The sequence below is a fragment of the Salvelinus fontinalis genome, chromosome 3, assembly GCF_029448725.1.
Source record: "Salvelinus fontinalis isolate EN_2023a chromosome 3, ASM2944872v1, whole genome shotgun sequence".
NCBI classification, from domain to species: Eukaryota; Metazoa; Chordata; class Actinopteri; order Salmoniformes; family Salmonidae; genus Salvelinus; species Salvelinus fontinalis.
Genome location: NC_074667.1, coordinates 26014036 through 26030124, shown reverse-complemented (window position 1 = coordinate 26030124; position 16089 = coordinate 26014036). Strand labels below are relative to the sequence as shown.

Genomic DNA, 16089 nt, shown 5'->3' with positions numbered 1-16089 from the left:
CATGATCTATTCCATTATGTCATGATTCCACTATTTGTTTTAATTTGCATTACTTTCATTGGTAGACTTTTATTTTGAAGGCGAATCACAAATTCCACTTTGTGGCTAATCCTTATTGTGGCTAGCTTCACATAGGTGGGTCCGACCACCATTAATCAAATAAGAACTGTCTTCGATATTAGGGGTATTTTAGATGATGCCACCTAGCTAGAAAGTTAGCTACTAAAATAGGTTGTCGTTTTGCTGTTTTTGGGGAATAACATTGTTTGCATCCATCAGCTAGCTAGCTTGTTTTATGACCAGCCCTGTCCATAGCTTGGGGAAGTGTGTCTACGCTCGTGTGACAACAGCAGGTGCGCGAGACAACTTTACCATCATCATAGCATACGTATCGGTGAATCGTTGTGACATGAAATACGAGGGATAGTGTAATCAACGTATTAAAAATGTATGAACGTGTTAAATTATAAAGACCCAAACTGTGGGTATTTTCTTGCTCCACACGTTACCGCGAATCTCATATTGTTTGAAAATAACTTTTGATGATGTCATCGGGATTAATTTTTTTTACTTATTTTTTTCTTCTACAAAACAGAAATGCGCCGTTTTCACATATGTAGACACTGGTATTGTCCTGGAGATACTCAATATGAGTTTGAAAAGTGGCGGAATTACCCTTTAACACAAAAACAGTGGTAGTCAATGATTGGAAAATACATTAGCCTTTTCTGCCCATTTGTTTGGTGTCTATTCCTTGGGTGTATAGCTCATATAAGGGAGAGTGGGGTATGTTGAGCCATTTTTACATTCAGCATTACTACGTCAAGGGAAATATAGTATTCTTTCAAACAAATATGTCAAGATGTGTATCCCTGGAAATAATCAGAATTCCTGTAAACATAGCTCGTCCAAAAATGTGGTAAATTGAGCATCGGGACAGGGTAAGATGAGCCGCCTTATTTGTCCGCTAAATTCTTGATATGTTTAGCATGCTCAGAATCCATGTTATTAGACAAGATCTTGTATGCCTCTGCGACTCTATCGTAGCCTGTCTTTCGCACAGGTTATTTTTGTCAATGCCAATGTACCTCTACAGTGTCATTCGGTCAATTGTTTTAATCCCTTGCTGCTGATCGTATGGACTTTTTCTCTTCTTTCACTTCCTTGGTTGCTCTTTTAAGAACCTCAAGAGGGGCCAGACTTCATCATGTCCCGTGTATACAAACGTAAAACAAGCAGGTGTCTGCTCTGTTAACAATAAATTCATATGCATGACAAACTGCAGAAACACTATGCATTTTATGCATAAAACGGACAAATGTAATCATTATTTGTATGGGGTATGTTGAGCCATTGGCTAATTTGTTCCCACAATAATCTAAAATGTATTTTTATAGGAAGTTGTATACATTCACAACACTTACTTTGAAATTAGCCACTTTTCTTTTTAGAAATACATTTCTTGATTTCAGACACTGGACGTAGATCTCCTCATTTTCGCGTTCCGATTGGCTGAATGGCTACTGGCTAGGCAAGTGGTACGCTGAAAAAGGGGTCTGGAGTGTTCATAGTGATCGCATTAAAACAAAAAAATATACGAATTAATTAACAACAACAAGAAAAATGACAGCACACATCTTAAGATAATTAACATGTTCATAGTTAAGATGATTTTTGTATTTGAAATCTTTAGCAGGTTATCACTTTGTAATTCGTGTATGATATATCCATTTACTAAATCATACTAATTGATTCATTTTAAAATATGTAATCCTTTATCTTACAGAACAAATTATAGTCTGTCTGTGTGAATATCCACCTTGTGTTAGACAGAGATAAGAACAACGTCCCCCCTCCAGAAAGTGAGATGGGTAGATAGGGACAACTGAAATGGGCCGGAGGGGCCAGATAACGACATGGTATACCGCCTTATTAGACTAGGCCTCTGGGTACATAAAAAATGAGCTCATTACAACTTCTGCAAGAGAGGAAACAAGCTGCTACCAAGGTAAAAATTTTAAAACACAATTTAACATTGATTTGAAAGTGGGAATGGAAACTTGTTTTCACTTTCTGATGGAGAGAGAGGGAGATTGTTTGAATAAAAACAAACTATCTTCATTAAGGATAAAATACATTTATCTTGTTAGCGTCAACTGATTATTGTTGTGTATCTAAATAGGCCTATTAAATAGAATGCATCAGGGCGACATGAAATATGCAGCTTACTAAATGACATGGTTTAGCCAGAGGGTGTTGGACATGTGGCACAGACTCCTGCTACTCATACTATTTATGTGCTATCAGAAATTACTCAACTTGAACTGATATGCTCCTTATCTGTAATACATAAAATACTTAAGGATCAGATTCCATCAAGTAGCCATGACAGATTTATACTGTCACTTTAATTATATGGACATGCTCACAGACAAATGTTTTGAAGATGTGAGAAATCAAATACATTATGAATTGCATCTGCCTTTTAATCCAAAGCATTTTGTCACTGTTGATGTATACAACATTAAATATTGAACTGGCACTATATTTTGTACTACAAGCAGTGTTTGGAGTATCATCATATCCATGGAGGACATGGGAGAGGGGGAAGAGCCTGCAGCCAGTCTGCACTTTGTGGGCATGAAGGAGGACCTGATAAAAGCCAAGCGGTCGTTCAGGAATCTGGAGGGCAGGGACATACTGGTGCTCTATCACCAGGAGATTTTCTATGCTCTGGACTTCCACTGTTACCGTGAGTAGAATAAATGGTCTTCCTGTGCTTTGAAGATAGCCTAAGTCCCAGATCTGTTTGTGCTGTCTTGACAATTGCCATTACCAACTCCTAGCACCCTGTATATGTGGTGCTAACATGCTTCTTTTGTCCTGATATTGTCAACATTATGATTTTGACCACATTTTTTTGACAGGGGTAGACGATTAAAATACATATTGTGATCTAATTGTGATCAGATCTTCCTGCCTACCTACAGAGGTACACTCTTTAAAAAAAGGTTATATCTAGAACCAAAAAGGGGTTCTTCGGCTCTCCCCATAGGAGAACCCTTTTAAGGACCCATTTTGCTTTCAGGTAGAACCCTTTAGGTTCCAGATAGAACATAGAACCCTTTCCATGTAGAACCCTTTCCATAGAGGTGTAAACAGCGCTTTTGTTTGTTGTGCCAATGATAGGAGTTGGGCAAGACTTCACAAACAGATCTTTGACTCAAGCTAATTTGAAGATGCATTCTGCAACATTCTCAGTATTCAGACCTCTTGACTTTTTCGTAATTTTGTTACGTTACAGCCTTATTCTAAACATGGATGAAAACCTTTTTGTCCTCAGCAATCTACACACAATACCCCATAATAACAAAGCGAAAACAGTTTTTTTTTACATTTTTGCAAATGTATTAAAAACAAAAACAGAAATACCTTATTTACATCAGTATTCAGACCCTTTGCTATGAGACACGAAATTGAGCTCAGGTGCATCCTGTTTCCATTGGTACACAACTGTCTATAAAAGGTCCCACAGTTGACAGTGCATGTCACAGCAAAAACCAAGCCATGAGGTTGAAGGAATCGTCCGTAAACCTCCTAGACAGGATTGTGTCGAGGCACAGATCTGGGGAAGGGTACCAAAAAAATGTATGCAGCATTGAAGGTCCCGAAAAACACAGTGGCCTCCATCATTCTTAAATGAAAGAAGTTTGGAACCACCAAGACTCCTCCTAGAGCTGGCCGCCCGGCCAAACTGAGCAATCGGGAGAGAAGGGCCTTGGTCAGGGAGGTGACCAAGAACCCGATGGTCACTCTGACAGAGCTCCAGAGTTCCTCTGTGTAGATGGGAGAACCTTCCAGAAGGACAACCATCTCTGCAGCACTCCATTAATCAGGCCTTTATGGTAGAGTGGCCAGACGGAAGCCACTCCTCAGTAAAAGGCACATGACAGCCTGCTTGGAGTTTGCCAAAGGCACCTAAAGACTCTCATACCATGAGAAACAAGGTTCTCTGGTCTAATGAAACCAAGATTCAACTCTTTGGCCTGAATGCCAAGCGTCACATCTGGAGGAAACCAACCACCATCCCTACGGTGAAGCATGGTGGTGGCAGCATCATGCTGTGGGGGATGTTTTTCAGCGGCAGGGACTGGGAGACTAGCCAGCATCGAGGCAAAGATGAACAGATCAAAGTACAGAGAGAGCTTTGATGAAAACCTGCTCAGGACCTCAGACTGGGGTGAAGGTTCACATTCCAACAGGACAATGACCCTAAGCACACAGCCAAGACAACGCAGGAGTGGCTTCGAGACAAGTCTCTGAATGTCCTTGAGTGGCCCAGCCAGAGCCCGGACTTGAACCCGATTGAACATCTCTGGAGAGACTTGAAAATAGCTGTGCAGCAACGCTCCCCATCCAACCTGACAGAGCTTGAGAGGATCTGCAGAGAAGAATGGGAGAAACTCTCCAAATACAGGTATGCCAAGCTTGTAGCGTCATACCCAAGAAGACTCAAGGCCGTAATCACTCCCAAAGGTGCTCCAACAAAGTACTCAGCAAAGGGTCTAAGTACTTTTGTAAATGTGATATTTCAGGGTTTTAAAAATGATAAATTAGCAGCATTTTTAAAAACCATTTTTTGCTTTGTCATTATGGGGTATTGTGTGTAGATTGATGAGGGGGGGGAAACTATTCAATCAATTTTAGAATAAGGCTGTAAGTCAAGGGGTTTGCACAGGGGAGCATCTCTCTACCGTTGTGGTAAATTTACTTTGTTTTCTATGGGATATTTTCCCACATAACATCTGTATGGTGTGTCCAGTCAGCAAATTGTTACAGTGCCATGAACTGTTTTCATATTCTGCAATACTCTGATCCTTTCCTCTTTGGACAGATGCCGGGGGACCATTGCAAAATGGAGACATAGAGGTGAGTGACTTAGTATTGTAATCTTGATCCAAATAAATCTATTTCTTTGCCGATGAATAAATATCTCAGGTGCCCCATACAGCCGTGGTGCCTTTCATCAAGGCACTTAACCCCCAAACTGCTCCAGGGTCGCTGCTCTGCAGCTGGCCCTGTGCCTCTCCCGGCCTGATTGTGTGTTTGTGTGTTCATGTGTCTGTGTGCGCAGGGCTGTAACCAGGGTTTGAGTTTTAGTGAGGTCCCCACCCCCTCATTTACTGCATTTCTATACAATTAAACCACTTTAAAATGCTATTGGGGGACCAGCAAAAACAAGCAAAAATGACCCCAGCCTCGATCACGCTCATGCCTCGAGCACACCGACACCGTCATTGCATTTTGGTACACCAGAAGTACATTAATTTCCAATGGAACGCTGTGTTTGCCTTGCAGCATTGCATTGCAGACGCAGTTGCAGTGGGTTCTGTGTGGTGCATTGGTTGTATTTATCGAATTTACGCCTTGATCACACCTACAGGGTTTGCGCGAAATGGTACGGAGCATCATCTGGATATGTGTGCAACAAAAGTTCAACACTCACCTTCTGCTACCATTTCTGTCAAAACGTCTACGCATACAGTTTGACGCATATGTTTGACAAGTCAAATGTGTGCACCACACAGAACGCACTGCAACTGCCTCTGCAACGCAATGCTACAAAGCAAACGCAGGGATCCATTGGAAATGAATGTACTTCTGTTGTACCGAAATGCAATAACACTGTCGAGGCATTATGGATGGTGTGACGCAATGCTGAGCCTCCAGAGGCACACAGAGGCCAAACTGAGCTCTGCGCCGCATCTCCGTGCGCCTCTCAAATGTTTTAACAATACAGAGGGCTTCGTATAGCTCTGCATTGACATGATTGGTTGACGTTAGGTGAGGGCGGGAGGTCCTGTATAACACGAACTCACTTCCTTGACAATTTCCTTCACAACAGGCAACAGCTCTGAGCTGCTCCGAGAAGCGCAGGAAGTATGAATTCCCTGACTTCTGCAGAGGCCAGATCACCATAAATGCTGCACGTCCAATGCAGACTTCGGATTGACCATGTAGCGCCTTCCACTACAATATAAATCTCTGCCCGCTGCTTGCCACCTGACTATTTATACGCAACTATTCACCAGTTGTGCACTAATTTTCAGAGAATCGGTAAAAAAATGGCCTTTTATCCGGCATCTCGCAAACACATCTCGCTTACTTGAGCCGACCCTCACCTGGGGTTGTTCGTTTCACGGAGTTAACCGTTTGAGAGAGTGGTGAATGCACGGCTTCTGCTAAAAACGTAAATCCGGGGGACGCAGGCTAATGTAACGAACAATCCACTGTCATGATTCTTCTTGTCTACTTGTTCGCAAAGAGGCAGGCGCGATTAGAACTCAGTCAGATCAAAAATATAAGCGTTCACCGCTGGGACCAACATATAGATGTTGACCCGTAATTGATTTTCTTTATTGTGTACAAAATATATATTTTTTATTCTTGTACTTTTTTTCAAATGAGAAAAAAATACCTTAGTGTCCTCATAGGTAGTTACGGCCCTGTGTCTGTGCCAGGTTGGTAACTCTGTCAGCAAATAAGTAATTGGTTTCTATAATAAAGCAATATTTTTAAGTCAACATCCATTTCATATCTTTCACATTTACAATTTGCTCCACTATTCATGTACTCTGGTTGGAAACGAGGTACTAGCGACATACCTTTTCCTCTGTACGTGCATGCCCAATCTAAATAAAGTCTATTTGATAAATACCTTATCTTGATTTCATTCTTCTTGCAGGAATTTGACGGCAAGCTGTGCATAGTGTGTCCAAAGCACAAGTACAAGATCTCTCTCGCCGAGGGGGAGGGCATCTACAGGGCCACCAACCCTTATGCCCCAGTGCCCGCAACAAGGTGGTACTCCAAGGGCATTAAGCAAAGAGTCCACACGGTGACCGAGACTGACGGGGTCGTTTATGTCACACTGTCCCACATGTCCCGTTTTATCGAGTCTGACTACTTCCAGGGAGAGAAGGGCAAAGTAGAGAGGGAGAGAATGGAGGCCAAAGATTCTTCTAAGAAATCTAACACAACCTCCTGATGGACTGTATGTCAATAGTCTAAAATGGCTTCCTCTCCTTGCCTCCTCATCTGCACTGATCTGAAGGGAAGGTAAAGGAGGGAAGGAGGCGAGGAGAGGAGAGGAAGCCAGGTCCAACTATTAACATACATTTGGGGTTTTCCTAAAGTTTACTTGTCTTCAAATGGGGATGTAGTAATTATAGCAACCTTGACATTTGATTTGTGTCCAGAGACTTGAGCAGCCAATCAGATCTCTGACATAAATATGCTAAAGGCAGGATGTGAGTGAACTGAGTTTAAAAACGACCAATCACATGTTTCCTTATTGTATGGGGTCGGGGTAACGTTATCGTTTTTTTTTTTTTTGGTGAACATTTCATACATTCCACAAGAATCTGTTGTTTTTATGTGTTTTAGGCTATCACGTTACGTTATCTTATACAGATTATCTCACTCACTGCTCAGTCGACTTGTGAATTGTAGCTCCTTCTCACGTGGGATGAGTTAAGTCTACCTGGAGAGCACAACACTCCTGTGGTTCAGTAATAAAGCTAATAAAACGAGTGCTGATGGCTTGTTTTCTTTTGGTTTGGATGTGTAGCAGCCTATTATGTAATGGCATTATGTCCCAGTGGGGATGAGCAGGATTAAGAAGTAGGCCTAAGTAAGATGTGTATTCAGTGCTTCACAGCAGTACTGAACTCCCCTTTCTCTTGTTCATAGGAATACCTATTGATATTGTTAACATTGAACTCAATTAAATCTGTGGAAAGAGAAAATAACCCATAAGCCCATTGATTAGAATAATGCAGAAAAATACACTGAGTACACAAAACATTAAGAACATCTGCTCTTTCCAAGACATACTGACCAGGTGAATCCAGGTGAAAGCTATGATCCTTTATTGATGTCACTTGTGAAATTCACTTTAACCTGTCTCCTCCCCTTCATCTACACTGATTTAAGAAGGATTTTCAATCCTTGAGACAATTGAGACATGCATTGTGTATGTATGCCATTCAGAGGGTGAATGGGCAAGGCAAAATATTTAAGTGCCTTTGAATAGGGTATGGTAGTAGGTGTCAAACTCACCGGTTTGTGTCAAGAACTGCAACACTGCTGGGTTTTTCACCATCAACAGTTTCCCATGTGTATCAAGAATGGTCCACCACCCAAAGGACATCCATCCAACTTGACATAACTGTGGGAAGCATTGGAGTCAACATGGGCCATCATCCTTGTGGAACACTCGACACCTTGTAGATTCCATGCCCCGATGAATTTGGTCAACTTAGTGCATCTGCATGCATGTATTGCAATTGTAATAGTCTACATGTGCATCTCGAAAGGATAGCCAATAGACCTGTGTCAGTTACCTCTCTCTGAGAACGTTTTCAGCAGGTTGCAGCAGAACCAACCCAGCCGCTGCATCAATGGTCTGCAATAAGCACCAAATTAACATCCCCAGGACATAAATTCATTAATTTAAGAGAAATATATTAATTACAAGAAAAACGTTCTGATGGGATGAAATGTTAACCAAAAACATGGAAAACGTACACTGTTCAAATAGAAAGACTAAAAACACCATCATTGTGTACTGAAACCATGAAAAGTAGTGCACCTAAACTGAGATCTGGTGTTTGGATGGTCTTTGAATGTAACTCAATGTAAGTATTCTGATACACAGAATATGTTTTAAAACAGAATGGAAGTACTCTTAAACACTCAAAGGGGATCTTCAATCTGAATATCGGTGTTTTTAAAAGTATTGTGAAAAAAAATGCGGGGTTTCGGTACAAAAATATTTTTGTATACTCTCACACACAATCCTTTCCAGTGACTCATTTTAGAAATGTATTGAGCTTAAGAGCCAGAGCTGATATATTTCTCCATGGTTTACTGAAATATGTTCATATTTTAAAGAGGATACAAGAATTGAATACTTTTCCAATGGCACTAATTATAGACTATTACAGTTTCCAGGCTCATTGTGAGATTATAAATTATGTTACAATCAAAATATTTAACGTTATCTAAGTTATAGTAGAGGACACATGTACAAAGCTGGTGTATGTGTGACAATATGGATTTGAACCTGGGTCTCCTGCTTGTCAAAACACTGCCTTAGTCCATTCAGCCAGTCTTCAGTTTTAACAGCTGTGCTGACCACCCTTGTTACACTGAGCACATTGGGGCCGATTCAGTCTTGAGATAAATAGACCTACGTGGATTTGAGTCAATAAAACATGGACATTTGTTTTACTTATTCCATGTTAAATCAACATATCTCCACCTACATTTTTTTCAATACTTTATTTAAACAGATTATAAACAGGAGATCTCTGCGATCACTGCCTCATTGCCTGTATCCGTAATGGGTCAGCGATCAAACGACCTCCACTCATCACTGTCAAACGCTCCCTGAAACACTTCAGCGAGCAGGCCTTTCTAATCGACCTGGCCGAGGTATCCTGGAAGGATATTGATCTCATCCCGTCAGTAGAGGATGCCTGGATATTTTTAAAAAATGCCTTCCTCACCATCTTGAATAAGCATGCCCCATTCAAGAAATTTAGAACCAGGAACAGATATAGCCCTTGGTTCTCTCCTGACCTGACTGCCCTTAACCAACAGAAAAACATCCTATGGCGTTCTGCATTAGCATCGAACAGCCCCCGTGATATGCAACTTTTCAGGGAAGCTAGAAACCAGTATACACAGGCAGTTAGAAAAGCCAAGGCTAGCTTTTTCAAGCAGAAATTTGCTTCCTGCAACACAAACTCAAAAAAGTTCTGGGACACTGTAAAGTCCATGGAGAATAAGAACACCTCCACCCAGCTTCCAACTGCACTGAAGATAGGAAACACTGTCACCACTGACAAATCCACTATAATTGAGAATTTCAACAAGCATTTTTCTACGGCTGGCCATGCTTTCCACCTGGCTACCCCTACCCCGGTCAACAGCACTGGCCTCCCCTCTGCTACTCGCCCACGCCTTCCCCATTTCTCTTTCTCCCAAATACAGTCAGCTGATGTTCTGAAAGAGCTGCAAAATCTGGACCCTTACAAATCAGCCGGGCTAGATAATCTGGACCCTTTCTTTCTAAAACTATCTGCTGAAATTGTTGCCACCCCTATTACCAGCCTTTTCAACCTCTCTTTCGTGTCGTCTGAGATTCCCAAAGATTGGAAAGCAGCTGCGGTTATCCCCCTCTTCAAAGGGGGGGACACTCTTGACCCAAACAGCTACAGACCTATATCTATCCTACCCTGCCTTTCTAAGGTCTTCGAAAGCAGAGTCAACAAACAGATTACCGACCATCTCGAATCCCACCATACCTTCTCCGCTATGCAATCTGGTTTCAGAGCTGGTCATGGGTGCACCTCAGCCACGCTCAAGGTCATAAACGATATCTTAACCGCTATCGATAGGAAACAGTACTGTGCAGCCATATTCATTGACCTGGCCAAGGCTTTTGACTCTGTCAATCACCACATCCTCATCGGCAGACTCGACAGCCTTGGTTTCTCTAATGATTGCCTCGCCTGGTTCACCAACTACTTCTCTGATCGAGTTCAGTGTGTCAAATCGGAGGGTCTGTTGTCCGGACCTCTGGCAGTCTCTATGGGGGTGCCACAGGGTTCAATTCTTGGACCGACTCTCTTCTCTGTATACATCAATGATGTCGCTCTTGCTGCTGGTGAGTCTCTGATCCACCTCTACGCAGACGACACTATTCTGTATACTTCTGGCCCTTCTTTTGACACTGTGTTAACAACCCTCCAGGCGAGCTTCAATGCCATACAACTCTCCTTCCGTGGCCTCCAATTGCTCTTAAATACAAGTAAAACTAAATGCATGCTCTTCAACCGATCGCTGCCTGCACCTGCCCGCCTGTCCAACATCACTACTTTGGACGGCTCTGACTTAGAATATGTGGACAACTACAAATACCTAGGTGTCTGGTTAGACTGTAAACTCTCCTTCCAGACTCACATCAAGCATCTCCAATCCAAAGTTAAATCTAGAATCGGCTTCCTATTCCGCAACAAAGCATCCTTCACTCATGCTGCCAAACATACCCTTGTAAAACTGACCATCCTACCAATCCTCGACTTCGGTGATGTCATTTACAAAATAGCCTCCAAAACCCTACTCAATAAATTGGATGCAGTCTATCACAGTGCCATCCGTTTTGTCACCAAAGCCCCATATACTACCCACCACTGCGACCTGTACGCTCTCGTTGGCTGGCCCTCGCTTCACACTCGTCGCCAAACCCACTGGCTCCAGGTCATCTACAAGACCCTGCTAGGTAAAGTCCCCCCTTATCTCAGCTCGCTGGTCACCATAGCAACGCCCACCCGTAGCACGCGCTCCAGCAGGTATATCTCTCTGGTCACCCCCAAAACCAATTCTTCCTTTGGCCGCCTCTCCTTCCAGTTCTCTGCTGCCAATGACTGGAACGAACTACAAAAATCTCTGAAACTGGAAACACTTATCTCCCTCACTAGCTTTAAGCACCAGCTGTCAGAGCAGCTCATAGATTACTGCACCTGTACATAGCCCATCTATAATTTAGCCCAAACAACTACCTCTTTACCTACTGTATTTATTTATTTTGCTCCTTTGCACCCCATTATTTCTATCTCTACTTTGCACCTTCTTCCACTGCAAACCAACCATTCCAGTGTTTTTTTACTTGCTATATTGTATTTACTTCACCACCATGGCCTTTTTATATTTTTATTTATATATATATTTTGTTTGCCTTCACCTCCCTTATCTCACCTCACTTGCTCATATTGTATATAGACTTATTTTTCACTGTATTATTGACTGTATGTTTGTTTTACTCCATGTGTAGCTATGTGTTGTTGTATGTGCCGAACTGCTTTGCTTTATCTTGGCCAGGTCGCAATTGTAAATGAGAACGTGTTCTCAATTTGCCTACCTGGTTAAATAAAGGTGAAATTAAAAAATTTTAAAAAAGGAGGATAAAGAGAAGGAATAATAGTGGGACATGCGGAAGCGGGGATTGAACCCACTCAACCATATCTCCACATGACTTGTAAGGAACTTGTAAATCACATTGAGTTAAAGCCTGGGTCCCCATGTCAGAAGACAAATGTTTAGATTAAAGGTAAAATGTGAATTTCAAACATTGTGCTGCCATACTGTTCAGAATTCCCCCAGTCTGGGGCATGGAGGTGGAGAGAGGGCATTCATGGCAGGAGGGCTCTCTAGATTATTCTTTGGTCTAGTGTAAAAACAGGCAAGTTTGTGTGTGCCTCCCCTCTCTTTGGGTCCTTCAGAAACTCACAGGCGAGAGCACACCAAACGCTCAGGTGAAACTTTCCAAAACAATCTAAGAAAGTGTGCGTCAATGAACACTTGAGTACAAAATGTTTTCACATTGAAAAAGGAAACAGAAAAGGAATTCACTCAACATGAACATGTGTTTTGAGTAGCATTTCGGACGCAAATGGTCCAAGTCAAGCTGTCAAGTCAGGTTTAAGTCACTAGTGTAATAGTCCAAGCCAAGCAGCCACTTTGATTAATTGATCAGTTTTCTTTACGCTACATGTAGTTGTTAATTGACACGTTGTTGTTTGCACCTTTTGTGCATGTTTTTTAATGCAAATTACATCCTTTTTAGTTAATACTGCTGGTTTGTTTGCCTACTAGCTTTATGAGCTTCATCAATTTTTTATGCTTGCCCCACATGCTGCTACAGTGAATAGCCACTGCTAGTCTGCTCTAGCCTTTCATGCCACATTACATCCTTCTTTAAAATGTAATGTTATCGTGTTGCTATATTTGCATAGCTTTATTCATATATTTGGATTTTGCTTATTGATAATGATATTTGTAATACTTGTGTATTCATATAGACATTTATTAATATTATAACAGTTAATACGTAGTTATGCATTGTGATACTATTTCTCTGTCTCCATGCAGAAAACCATAAATACGGGTCAATTCTAACCAAAGCCATTCAAGACAAGGATCAGACTAATGCTGACTAAAATGTCAATTTTTTCATCTAGCTCAACTGTACTGTGATTCAATCCATAAAGACTCAGGTCAGAGATGTAGTTTGTACATGTGGAAAGACTCATAACTACATCTCTGCCTGTCTTCTCTAACCAGAATCCCACGGTAGATGGTCATCATCTTTCACCAGCCCTATACCCCTAATTCTTTGTATATTGTAGTACACTGTAGCCTGTTTCTACTGGCACTGAAGTCACCCCAGGTTGGGCCGGAATTGGTGGGCTAGTGTAACAGTATAAACTTTACGGCGTCCCCTCGCCCCGACACGGGCGCGAACCAGGGACCCTCTGCACACATCAACAACGGTCGCCCACGAAGCATCGTTACCCATCGCTCCACAAAGGCCACGGCCCTTGCAGAGCAAGGGGCAACCCTACTTAAAGTCTCAGAGCAAGTGACGTAACTGATTGAAATGCTACTAGCGCGTACCCGCTAACTAGCTAGCCATTTCACATCCGTTACACTAGCTCAAATTGCGTTTCCACTCCCTCCAGAAATGAGAAATTATTTAATGTTGCTAGGTAGCCAATATATGACTGCAGTTGGCTTTGCTGATGTTGCTAGCTAACAAGATGTTGAGGATTTAATTCTCCCTCATCATGGTGCATTTAACTTTACTCTATACAGTAGCCAGACTCAGACTCAGAGCCATGTATTTAGCTTGCTGACGTTAGCTAGATAGCTGGTTAGCGTCGTCGCTAGCATTACAGGCTAGCTTAATTCCTACCTTGCTTACCTTGACATTGGCTATTAGCTAGCTAGCTAACCAAGCAAAGCAGACGACAGGCTTAATAAAATGTAGCTAGCTAGCTAGCTTTCAATGCGACCTGGCCAGCTAAAATTCCTGCTACGTTAGCTAGCTAGTTTTTTTTTCAACTCTGATTTGCTAGCTGTGGGGTTTTTATAAGGTTTTTGACATGCTTAACTAACTATTCTTATGCATTAAAGTTTGAATTGCTGACTCTTGTGAACCTGCATTTTCCAGTGGTCTCTACTCTTACCAGTGCTCTGTCTAACCATGAATATCGGCCTGAAGTGTGTGTGTGTTAGAGAGAGTGCTGTACTGTATGAAATATGTGTGTGTATGCAACAAATGTATCAGTAGTGTGGGCGCTGTACTGTGTGACCGGGACTGTGCTAATCTTAGAGAGGCACAGGAGGGGGGTGAATCAGGAGACTGCTGAATAGACAATAACAGATAAACTATACACACGAAAAACATATGTGAGGTTCTGAGTTATGCACTATAACCCAATACTATAACAAACGTGATTAGCAACTATATCATATGTGATTGAATATTGTATTGTATGTGATTGAATACTATAACAAATGTGATTTGACATTGACAAACTGTTTGAGCGCCTGGATGTCTGTATGTGTGTGCTGGAAGTAACGGTTAGCTCAGATAAGAAGCTGGGAAGCTGTAGTTAGCCTTGAGCGAGAACAGAGGACAATGCATACAGGTGCAGATATCTCAGATAATGTTATAAAACTGTCTGACCTCAGTCTCTGGGGTGAAGGGGGGTAATCTACACAGCAACAGCATTGGGACATCATATGCGCTAAGGGGCCAGGACTGGCTTAAGGTGCCAACATCAACGATAGGCTGGGTGAGTCTAAACCACGCCCAGTCTCTACTCTGACAGGCCGGCTCGGAAGCGGGAAACAATCTCTGTCACGAGTATAAAATATTATCTTTGTCAGAAACAAATCAGTTCTCTATCTTATCCTGCGTGATGAAACATTGAACCCGTATATACGGAAATTGTATTTGCCATTTATTAACTTTTGAATTAAACAATTATTTTAACCAAGTTCAGGTGTTCCTATCTCAGTTGAACTTTCGCAACCCTAACATAGCTAATGTTAGATAGCTAGCATTTGAGGGCTGACTGTTCTCATAAACGTTTATTGTGTAGTGCAAAAATGAATGAAGGATCCAGCTATGGTGGTAATTTGTGTCATGTTTGATTACTGCAGTCCTGCTTGTCCATGAACTAGCTAACAGCAACAAGCCCAGAATGAGCTATCTAAATGTTGTCAGCATCCAGCAGTAATGAACTAGGTGGATGTAAAAATATATATATATATATAAAACAACTTTGGTGCTTGTATAGTAATGGCGTCACCAGCCCGAATTCTAATCGAGCTGGCTCTAATTGTGAAACTCGGTTGCGCTGGCCCGAGTTTCCCTCGACCCTGCTCGAATTTTAGAATTCCATTCGAGCCAGCTCGAATTTGGCTCTAATTTTAAGTGCCCATGGAAATTGGGCTTTAGATGTAGCCCTTATTCAGGACTCCAATTACATTACAGTGGAACCATTCCACGTCGCCTTTTGCCTTGTAAGGGAAATGCCCAGACGCTGAGTAGGTCCTGTACTTTCCCCAATCAAGCAATGAACCTGCAACTTACTGTACAACAACACCCACTCCTGAGAATATGAATACGCTAAATATGTTTCAGATCTTAGTAGAACTGTCTTTATCAATCTACAAATGTGAATGACCTGTTAAGGTTTTGTTGTCATTTGATAAAATGCCAAGAAAATAAAGCATTTAAAGCTTCAATGTATTAAATATTACTCTGGACAAACTTAGAAGTATATTTTCACCAAACAATCTTTTCTCGTGTTCTTTGCTTGAGCATAATACTTTGACCTTTTGGAATTACCAAAGAGGGGTTTATCAGCACACCATATAAGAGGGACTCCCATTTACAGTATTTTGAAACACCAGAAGGGATCTAATTCTGCACTATACAGGATTCGAAACACCAAAATTGTGTTTTGAAGCTTTAAAGAAAGGAAATAACACCAAAATAGGAGGGAACTAATTCTGTGCTAGACAGGATTCTAAACACTGTTAAAGTGTTTAGAATCTTTAAGGAGAGGAAACAACACCAAAAGAGAAAGGATTTAATTCTGCACTAAACAGGACTTGAAACACCATAATGTTTTCAACCCTTTCCGGTAGTGTTCCCTGTCTCTGGCA

The 16089-nt window shown here is 41.7% G+C and overlaps 1 protein-coding gene across 3 annotated transcripts; it reads left to right on the top strand.

The window, feature by feature from the left end:
- Positions 1 to 151: 151 nt before the first annotated feature.
- On the top strand, positions 152 to 7604 carry LOC129841934 (Rieske domain-containing protein-like). Of its 3 annotated transcripts, none has more exons than XM_055910315.1 (4): positions 152 to 941; positions 2562 to 2752; positions 4895 to 4929; positions 6746 to 7604. In XM_055910315.1, the coding sequence occupies exons 2-4, from the start codon at positions 2587 to 2589 to the stop codon at positions 7046 to 7048; spliced, it is 504 nt and encodes a 167-aa protein (XP_055766290.1). In that variant the 5' UTR covers positions 152 to 941; positions 2562 to 2586; the 3' UTR covers positions 7049 to 7604. The 3 variants fall into 3 exon arrangements, with proteins under 3 accessions (XP_055766290.1, XP_055766294.1, XP_055766283.1); XM_055910319.1 differs by lacking the exon at positions 152 to 941 and adding an exon at positions 959 to 2008 and having other exon boundaries at positions 2565 to 2752; XM_055910308.1 differs by lacking the exon at positions 152 to 941 and adding an exon at positions 960 to 2008.
- Positions 7605 to 16089: the final 8485 nt, after the last annotated feature.

Bases quoted from the DNA above. Each gene is read 5' to 3' on its own strand.
- LOC129841934 (XM_055910315.1), top strand. From the start codon at position 2,587: ATGGAGGACATGGGAGAGGGGGAAGAGCCTGCAGCCAGTCTGCACTTT. The intron at 2,753-4,894 runs GTGAGTAGAATA...CTCTTTGGACAG, and splicing joins TCTGGACTTCCACTGTTACC to ATGCCGGGGGACCATTGCAA. The intron at 4,930-6,745 runs GTGAGTGACTTA...TTCTTCTTGCAG, and splicing joins TGCAAAATGGAGACATAGAG to GAATTTGACGGCAAGCTGTG.